The following is a 16107-nucleotide window of genomic DNA, read 5'->3' on the forward strand; positions in this document are numbered from 1 at the left end:
TAATGTGTTTCCAGGACTTGGCTTTGCCAAGGCCACTGGCTTGAGCTGACAATAATTAAAGAAATGCCCATGCACCTTCCCAGGTGCTCTCTACAATGATGTCTCAAATTTTTTTGTGTTTGTTAGTGGTGTATCTGTATTGTTTAAAACAGTGTGTGGTGCATTGTAGGATCTCAACACATGATTAATGAGTTCATGAATGAAAGGTTATTCTGGATGAACATGGAACACTTGTTGAAATGTACCGGTGTGAACAGCTAGTGAGATGTCTAGAGTGTAAGTCTATGAGAGTCATAGAGAAGTTTAGTGTCACCGGGGAAAGAGGAATAACCCCTGTAAGTAATCAGTGAATATCATAAAAAACACTACAATGAAATGTTTAATTACATAGCACAAATTACAATCGCAAATTCTTAGAGAATAGAAAGATTAATTAAGGCTGCTTTATTATTAGAGAAGAATTCAAGTAAAAGATGTAGCCTGAGAATTTCCATGAAGCATGGTAGCATCTGGATAAAGGAGAGCATTTCATTTGAAGGAAACAGTCAGAATACTAACAGTGGACACACACTTTCTTCTATCCAACTTAACTTACCACTTAGAGTGTTTTCAGGAAAACAATTTTAAAAGGACTATGTGCAGACTTAGAGAATAGCAACTAGACTTAGGCCCACTAAAAGATGACATTAAGTTCTACCTTTATTGTTTTAAGATTAGATTTACAGGCCACATATTTAAATGGATTGGTATTTCTGCACTTTATTAACAACTAATACTGCTTATTTCTTTACATACATTCACACATTAAGTGCTATTTTCAAACTTTAATTTCTGAGAAATATAGGATGGAGAAATATACCATATCTTCAGGAAGGTTTGGCTGGAAATCTATCTTAAAGAGGATCAGAAAAAAATTCGTCACCAAGTATAAACACACAACTCCTGATAAATATGAGATTTGGGGAACTTAAGTCTGTGAGCATCCTTAAAAAGTCCTTATGAGTATTATTTAGGGACTTTTAGCTATGTTTATATTCTGTATATTCTGGAAATATTTACGCAAAACGACATGCAAGACATGGCAAGCCGCTCTGCAGAGTTAGTACAGGACCAAAGGTTAAGTGAGCCATTGCTGGAAGTTACACAAACGGTGAAAGATTTTAACACAGGACCCATTTCAGAAATCATACCTTAAAAGGCTGTCACTGACTTCTATGGCAGAGACCTTCACTGTTACTTAAGGAGCATAATACATCCTTTGGGGATCTGTCAAGTGCAAAAGGAGCAGATAGAACATAAGTGCAGTGTCAGCATCACAGTTAGCAAGGCTGGAATAGCCCTGGTGGAAAAGAGTCAAGACACGAGAGAATATCATGAGAGAATACCACTATCAGCATTGGTATTAGAGACAGAAACAGAATGTTAATTTTTAGACACACTCATTTAAGTACTACTTAATCTGGTAAAAATTTGAAATGTGCTTGAAGTTGATGAGTGACTCTGTACAATGAACTAACTCATCTGGAGGCTGAGTTTAAAGCTGACCTTGGTCATCCTTGTGGCCTCCAATCTTTACTTTTCATTTTCAATTCTTCCATTTGCCACCTTGATTCACAATTTTTCCTTTTATCATTGAGAGATACTATTTTATAATAAAACCTTGAATAAGTGACTATTGAGTGCAGAAAGATATCTACATAATTTACGTGACTGGCTTTCATCTACCTCTCCCACCACATCCCCAGCTATCCTTTCTCTCTTCCATTTCATCCACAGGCAATTCCCAAATGCATCAGCTATTTATTTGTGACACAAGGAACTCTGTTTTTTTTTTTCTCTTTTCAAAATATTCCTGCCTCCCCTCTGCTGCCCCTCATTAAGCAGACAGGGTCATCTTCACCTTTCAAAAGGTGTTTCAGATACCATTTATTCTGGGAAATTTGCCTGTACACAAACAGAATTGATTGCTACTTCCTATTATCGGCCTTGTGTGTGTTTTTGCTTTGAACTTATCTCACTTTGTGATTTAATATCTATATATCCCTATATATTTGACTAGATTGTGAAACCCTGGAAATCAGGGACTATTTTATTCATCTCTCTATTTGAAACCACTAACACCTTACCCAGCATACATAGTAGTGCTCAATAAATGTTTGGCAGGTTAATAACATTATACAGAAGCATTCTTTTAAAATATTCGATGTGCATTTATACAGGGTGGGGCAAAAGTAGGTTGACAGTTCTTTATATGGAAAATAGTGAAATATTTGTAGGCTACGGACTTGACTTCTTATACTGAGGACATGTTAAGTGTTGTGACTGAGAGCTGGAAAATACAGAAATGACACTGCAGTAAGTAATGAGTGGTTACGAAAATCAGCTTTAACCTGTCATGTAGCAATATTTTTCATATCCTTGGTCTTTGGGATAGTGACTACTTCATGTCAAACTTTGACCTCTCCCTTGAGCTTTAGACTGATATAGTCACCTGCATGCTGAACATAACTATAATATGTTCCACAAACACCCCAGACATATTTAAAACCAAACTCATCTGCTTTTTCTCCATTATCCAGCTCTCTGCTAATGTTACTATTATCCACAATGCTACCATATGTATTCTGTCTACCATATGCATTCAGTCACCAAATCCTGCCAAATATACCTTCAAAATATATGTATAGTCAAATCTGTTTTCTTCTGTCTGATCCCATACAATCTTAATTTAGTCTTTCATTTTCCTAGACTACTTAAATAGCCTCCTAATTGGTCTCCTCATCCCCATTATTGCCACCACATTTCTCCACAAAGTAGCTTTAGCAATCTTTACACATTGCAAATATTACTAGGTTATATTTACTTAAGACTCTTCAACTGACCTAGATAGAGTGTAGGCTCCCTACCACAGCAATTCCCCACAGTTCTATCCTCCCATCTCACCACAGGTGATTTGCATTTTTTAATCTATGGTCAAGGTACTTAAATATTTAATGCAGTCACCCTCTCCATGACTCTCTATTATTTTCTCTGCCTAAATTATCTTTCACACTCTTTTACCTGGCTCAATCTTATTCGTCATTTAAAACTCAATTCAGTATTAAAAACATTTGACAGTTATATTAAAATAGTTATATAGTCTTCATATTTAAGCTGTTGAGCATTTTAAGCATGAAGAAAATAATGGGACTACAATGTGCCTATCGTGAGATTAAAATGTTAACATTTATTATAGATATCACACTCCAGTTTTTTTAAAAAAAAATAAATAAAATCTTACAGAAACTTGCCCTAACCAGTTTGGCTCAGTGGATAGAGTGTCGGCCTGCAGACTCATGGGTCCCAGGTTCGATTCCAGCCAAGGGCATTTACCTTGGTTGCCGGCACATCCCCAGTAGGGGGTGTGGAGGAGGCAGCTGATCGATGTTTGTCTCTCATCCATGTTTCTAACTCTCTATCCTTCTCCCTTCCTCTCTGTAAAAAAACAAAAAAACAACAATAAAATATATTTTAAAAAATCTTACAGAAACTTGTAAATTCTCATTGTCACTTCCTCCCTCTCAAAGTTAGTATGTTTAAAATTTCAGTGAAGTACTAATACACTGTACATATAGTTTTTGCAAGTTTTTTATTCCACATTATGTTTCTGAAATCTGTCCTTGATGACCAATGTGGATCTAATTGTACAAGCAAAGTACAAAATTCCAACGGCTTTATATCTTTGCCAACACTTGTGGTTGTTAGATATTTTAAATGTTGCCCAATCATATGGAAGAGTAGCTCAATATTTTAATTTATATTTCCCTAATCACTAGAGGAGTTAGATTTTTTTTTTTCTTCTTATTGGCAAATGTAAGGTATCTTTCTCTACAAATTGTCCTTTTTGGTACATTTTTATTTTGGATTGTTTATTATGTATGTGGACATCAGTCCCTTGGTTAAATGAGTTACAAATATCATCTTCCAACCTGTGGCCTGTCTTTTCACTTTGCTTGAGATGCCATTTGCTAGAGAGAAGTTGACATTTTAATGTTTAAAAATTTATCACTCTTCTCTTTATATTTTGTATTTTCATAGCTTATTTAATAAAAATTTTCCTACCCAAATATCATAAAGGTATTGTCTATATTTTCCTCTCAAACTGTTAGTTTCTTTTTACATTTAGGCCTTTGATTCACTTAAAACTTATTTTTTGTGCTATATAAGATAAAAATTCCATATGAATAGATGATTAATTGTTTCAGCAACACTTATTAAATAGTCTTTTGTTTTCCACTAATTTATAATTCTACCCGTTTTACATACAAAAGACATTTTTCTAAACTCCCCATCCTGCATCATTGGCTTATTTGCCTATTCCTATGTCAATAGCATATTGTTCTAATTACTAAAACATAATATTGAGTTTTAATCTCAGATAATACAAGTTCTCCTTTATTTTCTTTTTCAAATATATCTTGCTGTTCTTAGTATTCAATTCTTCCATGTATATTTTAGGCTCAACTTGTTGAGGTTCACAGGTAATCTGTTGGAATTTTTTTAATTGGCTTAAATTTAAAGATTAATTTGGGAAGAATTTATATTTTTGTGATAGTAAGTATTGTAATCCACAGACATTTACCCTTATTTAGGTTTTATTTTATGTCTTACAATGAAGTTTTCAATTTTTCTCAAGAAAGTCTTTTATACATTTTTTTAGAGTCACCCTGCCTCTACTCTGCTAATTGTTTAAATACTCTTTTGTCTTATTAGTTTCTCTATTGGTTGATTATTGGTTTATTTTCTAATTATTAATTTCTACTTTTTTACTTCCTACTACAGCTATTTTTATTATGACTCCTCTTCTTTCTTAGGGTTTATTCAGTTGTTTTTATTATTCCAATATATACTTTTTGTCATTGGATGTACTTATTTTCCTGGTGAACAAAATTATACAGACTTCAAGTGCACAATTCCACCACACATCATCTGTACACGGTGTTGTGTGTTCACTACTCCAAGTGAATTCTCCTCCCATCACCACTTATTCCCCCTGTACCCCCTGTAATGCCCCTCCCCTGGGCAATCACCACACTGTTGTCTGCATTCATGAGTTTTTATTTTCTTTTTTGCTCAATCCCTCTACCTCTCCCCGCTGCTGCCCCCAGCCCCAAACTCTCCCCAACCTGACAGCTGTCAGTCTATGAGTCAGCCTCTATTTTGCTTGTTAGTTCACTTACATTTAAAGCTTCTTTTAGTTTTCACATTTTTATTGAGATATGTTACAGACTATATGGTCAGGATGATACTAATTTCTCATTATTTATTAGCTTTCACATTGTGGCCAAGTATATGGTCAATTTTTAAAATACAGGGTGTCCCAAGAAATGTATACACACACTTTGAATAATTATAAAGGCAGTGTTTTTTTTCATTTTCATTTAACAGTTATCAGCTGTTAAACTGTGTATACATTTTTCGGACACCCTATGTACATTGCTTCTTATAATATAAATACATATTCTCTTATTATTGGGTTCAGGCTAGGAATCCAGTAATTATATAATTTATTCTCTATTACAATATGCATTTTTAAGGACAAATGCTATTTCTTAATTTTTGCATACTTGAAACATTGAAAACACTCAGTGCTTGGAACATTCGCCTACTTGGAACACTAAACACACCTAAGGAACTGAAAATAAAGAAATGAACTGGAAAATGAGATTTCAACCTCTTGTGTTCAGTAAAAGGTTCTGTTCTCTCTCTCTCTCTCGAGAGAGAGAGAGAGAGAGAGAGAGAGAAATATCTGTAAATTACCCTTTCTCTCTTAAGTCTTTCTAATCCTCAAATTACATGCAACAATCCATGGGTGAATGCATCAGTTTTTCATACCAATGCATCTTTTATCCTTTATTATGCATATCTTAATTCAATAGTTAAATAGAAGCCCATGTCCATCTGTGATGAATGCATTTTATATAGAGTGATCTCTGAATAAATAGTCTCTGCCTGTTTAAAGAGCTGATTCATAGCTATAACGAAGTAAATTGTTTTATATGATAAAGCAAAATAATGAATGACAAGGTTTAATTAGCTGGTGATTCAGTTTTAAGTATGAATGTTGATTTGTCATAGTTCAGAGCGACTATTACACTATAATTAAATGACTTTAATGAAAATGAACTAATGTGAAAACCCTTCCTAATTCTGCAGCAATTAAGTGATTTTTCTCTTATCCTCTAAAACTTATTTCTATACAAGAATAGATTTTAAAAGCATCATAGTGGGCAAAATTACTATTGTTAGTTGTAATGAAAGGCAATCAGAGTTGAAGGCATTATTATGTGTTTTACCAGCTTGCCAATTATTCCTCCCCTTCCCCCAAATGCATGCAAAACACTAAAGACAAATAATATCCTCAATTTCCAGTAAAGAAAGGGAGTTTCTCTCAAACACATTTGAGAAAACATATGAGCAACCAGTTAAATGATAAAAAAATATTTTAAATGTTGAGCATATTAAGAATAGACACTCTGCAGGATATATATATATATATACATATATATACTCACCCAAGGATGTTTTGATTGATTTTTGAAGGCGGGGGGAGAGAGAACACTATTGGGGGGGGATGCTTTAGGTGAATTGGGGAGAACACGTTATCATGCATCTGTTCTCAATTAGCAATAAATATGCTCTTTGGTGTTTGGCAAATCGTTAGGCCATTTGTTTAGAGCAAAGCTTATTATTTTGGCCTATTAAATGTCTGATTTTCAGCACTCTTAATGTGCTACTTATCTGAAAATCACTAACACTTCCCTCGCTATAAGACTTCTTTTCTACATATGTCCAAGATCATAGTGTTACAGAAAGCCTGGATGGACTCCCTCCATTTCTGTTACTGAATCGGGTGGCAACACAAACCCAGTCTGATCTGCTGCCACCTTCTCAGCCTTGTGCCAGGACTTTTAGCTCTTTCCAATGTCTTTATCAACAAATACAATCAATAAATAATGCTTAAGTATGTTATTAACACTTACTCCATGGGAGGATAGAGTTTACAGCCAGGCAATATATCTAAATATAAGGAAGAAAGAAGTTGCTCTCGCCCCCTCATCTTTCTGAAGTCTGTGTTGGGCTGTCACCCAGACTGGTACATTTCCCTAGAGTCGCAGCGGAGCCTTTTCTGAGCTGAGTGATTAAGCTGTCTTCTGTGTCGCTGTGAACCCTAGAAAACTGGAGAACAAAATTGAACTGGTATTGAAGCATGGTGAGCCCTCTCTCCACAAGGCCAGGCTGCCTCCCAGTTTCAGTGTAAACTCCTTGAAAGCCAGATGAGAATTGCTGCACATTAGTTACACTGTTTCTAGATCCACAATAGCCATTTTCAAAGTATAGGCACATAGTACGTGCTCAATAAAGTGGTTAATTGATAATGAAGGGTAACATTATTAGTCAAATATGAAGTAAGATTATTAAACAGTTTATTTTACATAATAGTGACTTATTTAAAATAAATGATTGCTGTTGAAGCAGAGAGAGTGTGGGGGAAGGAATCTGGTGTCATTTTAACTAAATCAGATTCATTCTTCTGGGAATGAACTTGTTGATCAAGGCCATAAAGACCTCTCAAATTTTTCTCTAGATGTGTCTTTAAGGCAGAATCAGTTGCATAAATGTCTCAGATTATTGATTACTTTACCTGCCTTTGATTTTTCTCTTTATAAGTCCACTACAGGAGGAAGAATCTTTGCAGGAAACCTTTAGCTCTTTCTCCTCCTCTTTCTTCTCCGCCTTCTCCTCCTCCTCCTTCATCTCTATCCCTTATCTTTTTCCCTCCCTCCCAACCTTCCTCCCTCCCTCTGCCTCCCTCCCTGTCTCCCTCTCTCTTCCTCACCCTTTTAAAGATATGACAGACCTGTACAGTTTCTCCCAAATTTGCTAACCTAATTGCTGGATGCTTTTTCTTCCTCCTATATAACATATTGCCCCTATGAATTTCCTCTCTAATCAGAACTTACTATTCAGTAGAGCATTGTCTCATATGCCAAAAATTCCTTGGAGAATGTGGGCGAATACACAAAATAAGATTACAACTTATCCTTTTAACCATCAAAAATTTTATTTTATGTGAATCATTCTTAATGGACATTATTAAAAGATGTTTCACATCACATTATTTTTGTTAAATAAGTGTAATTAATGCAATTGAACTTTTCCAGCTTGACTTGAGTTCATCATAGGTTGTGTTTTTGAACTTTCTTTTAGTATGTGTAGCTTGCCTCTACACAACATAGATTGGTATAATTTAAGAATTCCGCTATTAACTTCATAGTTTTCCCCTCACCACCTTTATTATCAGACCATCAGTTATACTCTCTTCATATTGACACTCTGCTATTTCCAGTAGTCCCTCCTTTCTCCTTGTTCCTTCTAATTGCTATCTGTTGAACTATATATAAGTTTACAAAGACCCTGAACTTGGCTTATGACACTTGTTGGCAACATGTTAAATTAAGAAATAACTTTATTACCTGAACATTACCCTCAAAGTTCCAGAGAATTCATGCTATCTGAAATGTGACCAAATAATTATAGAACGAAAGCAGTTTACAGCGCCCCTGCAGGAGCTACATGGTCACCCTTCAGTGCGCATCACACTCAGAGTTTCAGTTGTATTTGATACTTACAGAGTATGTTGGAAACAAATGTAATATGTAGTGCTTTGTTATAAGTGTTGCATTGTCCATCTTGAATAGCTAAAATGTATACCCAAAAGTAGTTCAAATCCTAATTTAGTAGAGGCAGCTAGTATAATAATGTGTGGATAAGGTTGGCCTGTTTTCAAGTCCTGGCTAGTCTTGGAGGCTCAGTTTCTTCATAAGTTAAAGAGAATAATAAACCACATTATAAAATTATTGTGAAAGTGGAATAAAGTGATTATAACATTTTCTCAATAAATTTCATTCTTTCTGCTCCTAAAATACTTCCATATATTAGATATACAAAAACTACCTGCCTTCTTAAAATTGAAAAGCATTCTAAAAGTTGGTATCATAATTAAAATATCACATTAATGTCTCATAAATATATTTTCTCTTATTTTTATACAAAATATTAAGATATTTTTTCAGCCTATGGCATTCATATCACAGAGTAAACCATTTGGGTTGATATGTCTGTGAAATTCATAAAATGAGCGTTTCAAAATGCATTATCCATAACTATTATCAAGTGTACTGATTTATATAAACATTTATAGGTAATCAACATAAATGTTAATGTATTTAAGAGAACACAAAGTCATTCAAAATGTGGTATTTGTAGGAAGTCTTCTGTATTATATTTGTATGGAAAGAGTTACCTTTTTCATCTTAGAAAAGTTCATTTGAATCTAAAACCTTTGTACTAAAGTCAAATGTTTCTATGCTTGTAAAGTTTTTTAGTTCAGTGCTTCAAGGTATGGATGCAAAAATATAAAATTAGATGCAATTTAACAAGCACTTGCTGAGTTACCATTGTTTTCTTGAGTCTGATCAAGATCATGTCAGGAATATCAAGATATTGAATGTCAACTAAAAAAATTTACTTTCTGACTCCATCCTGTCTTTCTAGAATACCTCTTCTACTATTCCAGCCACCCTTTGACCCCAGCAGAACCACCAATCTATCAATGCCACCACCTTCTCAGGATTTTTCCTTTTTGTTTTCTCTGCCCTTTTTGCGTGGCTTAAATGCCATGCTTAATCATTAGATGACTCCCTTTGACACCCTTGCTTTTATCTCATGGCACTGTGTGTGCTCAGTAAAATTATAATTCTGGCCGCATCCAACTCTACCTATTGCTGAAAGGAACTGGGGAAAATCCTCAATCACGCTGGTTGGTATCACTTTAAGTTCATGGTTGCAACATCTAAGTACAGCCTTCATGCTTCCCAACTTCTTTTATCCATTGATGTTCCTCTTCTGGTGACTATGTCACATGTTTTCTTCTGTCTTCAAGCCTTCCACACTTCATCGCCATCTTCACGGCTATTCATCCTACTCCACTGAGAATATTAACGCTCTCAGAAGATAACTTCCATAGACTGTTACCATCATATCTACCCATAGACCAGCATCTGCACCCATATTCTCTGATTTTTGCTTATTAGTGCAGATGAACTATGCCTGTTCATTTCTGAAGCCAATCTTTCCTCAACAATCCTTTTTTTATAATTAAATAAAGTTGAACACTATATTTATTTATTTATTCAAATATATTTTTATTGATTTCCAAGAGGAAGGAAGACGGAGAGAGATAGAAGCATCCATGATGAGAGAGAATCATTGATTGGCTGTCTCCTGCAAGTCCCCCACTGGGCATCGAGCCCACAACCCAGGCATGTGCCCTTGACCAGAATAGAACCTGGGACTTTTCAGTTCAAAGGCCGATGCTCTATCCACTGAGCCAAACTGGCTAGGGCTGAACACTGTATTTATTACTGTCTTAAAATCCTTTTGTGAGACCTATTTGTCTGTATTAGTAATAAACAGAGTAGTCAAGGTGAAAACAATTAACTGAATACTGTATACTAAAACCTCAATTTAGCCATGAATTTCAACTTTTCCATGCTAGGCAGCAAAGGTTCAGATTGGATTGATTTCAGAATTCTTCCCTCTCCCTTCTGTACAGCAGTGAAGTGGTCAAATGGAGGCAGCAGGAAAGTGAACAAGAATGAAAACCGCACAAAGTGAAGTCGTTTTTGAATAATTGAAAGTTGAATAGGAATTTTTTCAGCCTAATTTTTTTTAAAAGGGAAAGGGAAAAGAAAACAGATAAAGAAGTCTATTATGTCTTTTCTTCTTCCAGATATTCATATTTTGTTAATGCAATTATCAATAATTCCATTGCATTAGGATCTTTGTTTCTAAGGTATTTTAAGTTCCAATGCAGAAATGTCATTTCTCATTTGACAGTATTTCTGTGGACATATTCAAAAGAGATTTTGTGATATAGTTACTGAAGTAAACATATTGGGAAAATATTACTGCAATGTCCTAATTTGGATGGTAAACATTTATCAATGTCATCTGCTATTTGTGAATAGGGCAGTTGTCCATTTTTAAAAATAAATATACCATTTTGCTTATAAAACATAGTGCTTCTTGTGTAACTAGTTTAGGATACATTCCTCATTGGTTGTTCAGCCTAAGTTTAAATCTAGTCTAAACATTATGAGCTTGAATCTCCAGGGATTCCCAAAAGAATGCAATTGTGATGCTCTTAAATAAGGGATGTGTTAGAAAGCCTATGTGATGTGTCAACTGAAAAATAGGGATTAGAACTTGCATTGTACTAGGTATGGTCTAAAAATATTTGATCTGATTTTCTCCAGTAATCACAAGTAAAAATAATTGGAATAAGATAAATTGTAAAAGTAAAAGATATTTATCTCCCTATTTCTGAATAAATAAATTTGAAAATCAGTACATAATCCATCTAAAAAATGTGTATGTGTGTATATTTAACATATAATTTATATATATATATATATCCTTTTTAATTATTCAAAGATACTGTGTTTCAGAGAATCAGACAGACCAATCTCAAAGATTGGTAATAAAAATGTGAGTTCTACAATAAGTCTAACATCATTTTAATAGGAAGTAACATAATGGGGTAAAGAGGAACAGGAGATATGATGTTGAAAAATTGAATTAAATCCCACCTATATCCATTTCCATCTATAAACACTCATTAAGTATTTAAGCAAGTCACTTAATTCTTGTGAATGTGTGGTTTTCCATCCATGAAATGAAAATAATGTTGCTTAATATATCTTCCTCACAAGATTAATAGAAGAATGAAATTATTTTATACAATGGCATAGAGAAGTTTGTTACCTTTCATTTTATTAATACATGAATTTTATATAGTATTTATTAGGTACGTGTTAAGTGCCAGACATGCTACTAAGTGCTTTACATCAATACCAGCTAATACTCATAACACTCAAATATTATAATGTCTAAAATTACATGGCTAGTGAAGTGATAACACAGGGATTCAGTCACCTTGCCAACCTGTGCTTTTAACTACTATGCTATCTTCCCTCTCCATGTTTAGATTGAACTACAAGATGGGTTTATGCTCTAAGAACTTTTCCTAAATTCAAAAATCCCAGCTCTCATAAGCAAATTAAGATAGCTATAAGAACCTCAGCAAAAATATAAAAATATTGCTCAGTACAAACTAGTTATACAGCATGTCCACAAAAAAATGTATACACACTTTAACAGCTGATAGCTCAATTTTGACAATGAAATGTGTTTTAAAAAAAAACACCGAATTTATCATTATTCAAAGTGCGTGTATACATTATTGGGATACCTTATATTTTTATATTATAAGATATAAATATATGTGTAAATATGCATATTCATACATATCTTTTTATAACTTATCCCCCATCTGCAAGAGCATTTATGTCAGCTACTATATTGATCAAATATTGGGATATTCTTCCATCATACTAATTCCTACCACTTTGCTGTGTTTTCCTAACTCAATAAATTTTACAAGTTTATACCTAAAGCCAGCTCGTTTTCACCTGATTGTTGGTTCCTTTTTGACTGCTACCCTCTGCTGCTGTTTATTTCTAATAACTATAGATAACATTTATGCAGCACTTCCTGCTAATTACTTTATCCGATTTATCTTTTTTAATCCTCACTGCACTTCTTTGATGAAACCATTCATTTAATCGCCATTCTTTAGAATAGGAAATTAGAACATTATACATTTAAATGACTTGCCTAAGGTTACCCAACCTGTTTGAGTAATAAAGTTAGGATTCCATCTTCATCCAAGAGACTCTGCTCTGAACAATTTAAGGTTTAAACTGTGAACATAATACAGGTTTTATAAAAAATAATGTAGCAGCATTTTCAACACAGCAGGGAATTCCATTTTCAGTAGACGATAAGGAGACATAGTCTTTTCCTTAATATCGTGTTCTATTTTGCTCTGCTTTCATATTTTGGTTTACACATACTTTCAGAAAATATCATTCTATGGCAGTGTGGACAGTCGGCATCGGGCACACAGTGTAATGAGCCCAGATTGGTGACTGAACAGAAAGAGCTAAAGGGAGGAAAATAGAAGCCTTACCCCCTGTTGGTTGCAGACATCCACAGTAAATATAAATACTAAGGAAGAATGTGGAGGATAGTTCAAGGGTTAGCTTATTGACTTCTTTGACATTTTGTTAATGTCTAGTTAATGAGGGCAGCTCTGGGTGTTACACCTTTCCAAAAAGGAGAATTGTTCTTTCTCATTCAGTTCATACATAAATGGAGCTCCTAAACTTGGGTTCTCCTTAAGAAGGCAAAATACTTTAGCAATAATGTTAGGACAGCATGCTTTCTGATGACCTTTCGCGTAGGGAAGAATAGCATGAGAAATGTCCTCAACCCTGCGTGACACTGAATAAACCACCTGCTGCTTCTTGGGTGTCCGGGTCCTGTGGTCGCGTGGTCTAGGTCGCTGACTCTAAGCAGGCGGAGGGTTTTCTTAAGTATCTACCTACAAAAGTTCAACTAAATCCTGTCACAAACTGTTTCTCCTCCCTCTGTCAGGTATGAAGTATTCAGGAGGACTGGTATTTTGTGGACATTTTTATATCCTTAATTGAGAGTAGAGAGTACGGCAGGCACATAGGAATTGCTCCATATACTAGTAACTGTTTTCTCTTCTAAACGTTTGCAGGGGCTACTATATTTGACTCATTTGTATCAGTTGAGTGAAATGCCCTCCACATCTTTTATTCCTGACACTCATGTTTCGGATTCGGTTTTGTGGCTTACTAATTTTCAGGAAGAAAAACTTGTGTTTTTCTGTCACATCGCCAACAGCACAGCTGTGACGGCAGATGAGCAGTTCTCCAAGGGCAGCTACGGAGGCTGCTGCCTCAGAGCCTCCAGAGAGGACCTGGGAAGGGCTGCTCACCTCTTCACCCTCCAGGCAGATGCAGAGCTGCATCGGTGCCAACAGGAAGAATTGCATAAGATTCGTTAGAGCACAGTATTCGTTTGGGAACATCCATTGGTTTTGTGATTTGTCCTTAGGTATTTTTCAGATGCATGTGTTCAATCTTCCCGATCTTATAAAATGAAGGGAGCAAATGTTTTTATCTTCTGTTTTCTTGTATCTGCTGATTTCCCCTTTTTCCTGTAAGGGCACTATAATAACTAAGTGAATCCAAACTATTTTTATTTCTTTAGATATGTAAAGAGTCAAGATCTATCTTATACCAAACACACAATTGTCCTCAAATTTTTATCCAATTTCCAATTATAGCTATCATAAAATATGTATATATGATGAAAATATATATAACATTAAGTTTTTATTTTTACTTAATAATACCCATAGTGTTTATACTGTATAATTAATTATTCTTAATATTATCATTATAGCTCAGAGAATTTTGACTGCAACATCTTCATGTATTTTTTCTTTTACATTTTAGGTGTACAAGATTTTCCAGAGAGCATAAAGTGCTGTAAGTGTTTAACAATTATTGAAGCCAGTGTCAATCCCATTTCTAAGTGAGTATGAGTGATTTCATTTTATTTATTGTATGTTTCCAATGGAATAATGTACCAAAAAAGGAAATTCACATAATAAATTAATTTTAAATGCTGCACTTAAAACTCTATTCAATAGAATGATGGGAAAGGATTAATCAAATCAGAATAGTTCACCAAAAGATGGTTAAAAGCACTGCTGGATAACAATGCAGGCCTAATTGGTGCAAGTGGGCATTACTTTGAAGCAAACTGTGTCATTATTTTTCTGTGGCTCTCTGGCAACATTCTATGAAGAACACTGAAACTAAGGAAACAGTTAGTAGTATGGCCATGGTGGAAAATTAGCATCAAGGATCTGATGAAAGTTCAAACAAGTGCAAGAATTTTATGAAAATAGCTAATCATGTACTTCAAGCTGGAAAAGGAATTAACTACGATCAAAAAGGTAGTATTTGTGTACCTGAGGTTATAGGAAGAGCAAAAAGACAATCCAATAAGGATAGCAGAATGGAAGAAATGCATGGTCAAGATGCTGTGATAAGACATAGGGTATTTGTGGTTGGTGACCACCTGTGACCACCGTGGCAAATTAGTTGTCACAGTGATAGAGTGTACTGTGGATCAAAGAGGTCTTTAAACCATGAGGCGAATGGATTGGAGGAGCCATGAACCTCAATGTCATAGTCAATTAGCAATGTAAGTGGACTTAAAATCTAGAAAGGCTATAACTGTTGTGATATTTGCAAGAGGTTGAAACAAGTAGTGAAATTAGGATGCAAAGAATGAGTTTCAGAGTAAGAATGACATTTTAATTATGCAAAAATTGAAAGTAGGATTTGAGAAAACTTCCTTAATCCTTGGTCCACATGATGTTGGAGAGACTGAGAGACTGAAGCCCACTGGAAAGTCATCTGATAAATGAAAGGAAGTTTATTCTAGGAAATTTGGGGGAAATTTTTTACCAACTGAGAGGAAGTAGTGAGCATCGTTCCTCTATGTATCATGAGAAATGGCTGTAGATAAAAATAGGAATGGAATGTAAAAGAAGGAGACTGAAGTTAGGAGGGAGGTCTTTACACCGGCAATTTATTAGAGTTCCCTTTGTTTTCATCTTTCTCCAAATTTGATACTATCTTTTTTTTTCCTATTTAGCCAGTCTAGTAGATATGATATCACATAGTAGTAGCTCACAGTAATTTAATTTACATTTTTAATGTCCAAGTAGCATCTCTCCATGTACTGATTTACAATCTGTATTAGTTCTTTTTTGTTAATATGGTACCAATTCCCTTATACCCAATCCACCTATGTACAGCATTCTCTTTATTTTTTATTTTTTAATCTTTATTGTTGAGATTATTACAAATGTCCCTCTTCCCTCCCATCCCCCAACCCTCACCATTGCCCCCATTCACCAGGTTCCCGCCCGCCCCGGCCTTTGCCACCCTATTGTCTGTGTCCAAAGGTAATGCATATATGCATATAAGATCTTTGTTTCATCTCTTCCCGCCCACCCACCTCCTTCCCTCTGAGGATCGTCAGTCTATTCCA

The 16107-nt window shown here is 34.9% G+C and overlaps 1 protein-coding gene across 1 annotated transcript in view; it reads left to right on the forward strand.

Moving 5' to 3' along the window:
* Positions 1–16107, forward strand: part of LRRC7 (leucine rich repeat containing 7) — a 380912-nt gene that overhangs the window by 102306 nt on the left and 262499 nt on the right. Inside the window, exon 5 of the mRNA XM_006754436.1 lies at positions 14496–14574. Within this exon, the coding sequence (XP_006754499.1) occupies positions 14496–14574 (79 nt within the window). The remainder of the gene's footprint in view (positions 1–14495; positions 14575–16107) is intronic.

Source organism: Myotis davidii, unplaced genomic scaffold, assembly GCF_000327345.1.
Source record: "Myotis davidii unplaced genomic scaffold, ASM32734v1 scaffold1193, whole genome shotgun sequence".
Classification (NCBI taxonomy): Eukaryota; Metazoa; Chordata; class Mammalia; order Chiroptera; family Vespertilionidae; genus Myotis; species Myotis davidii.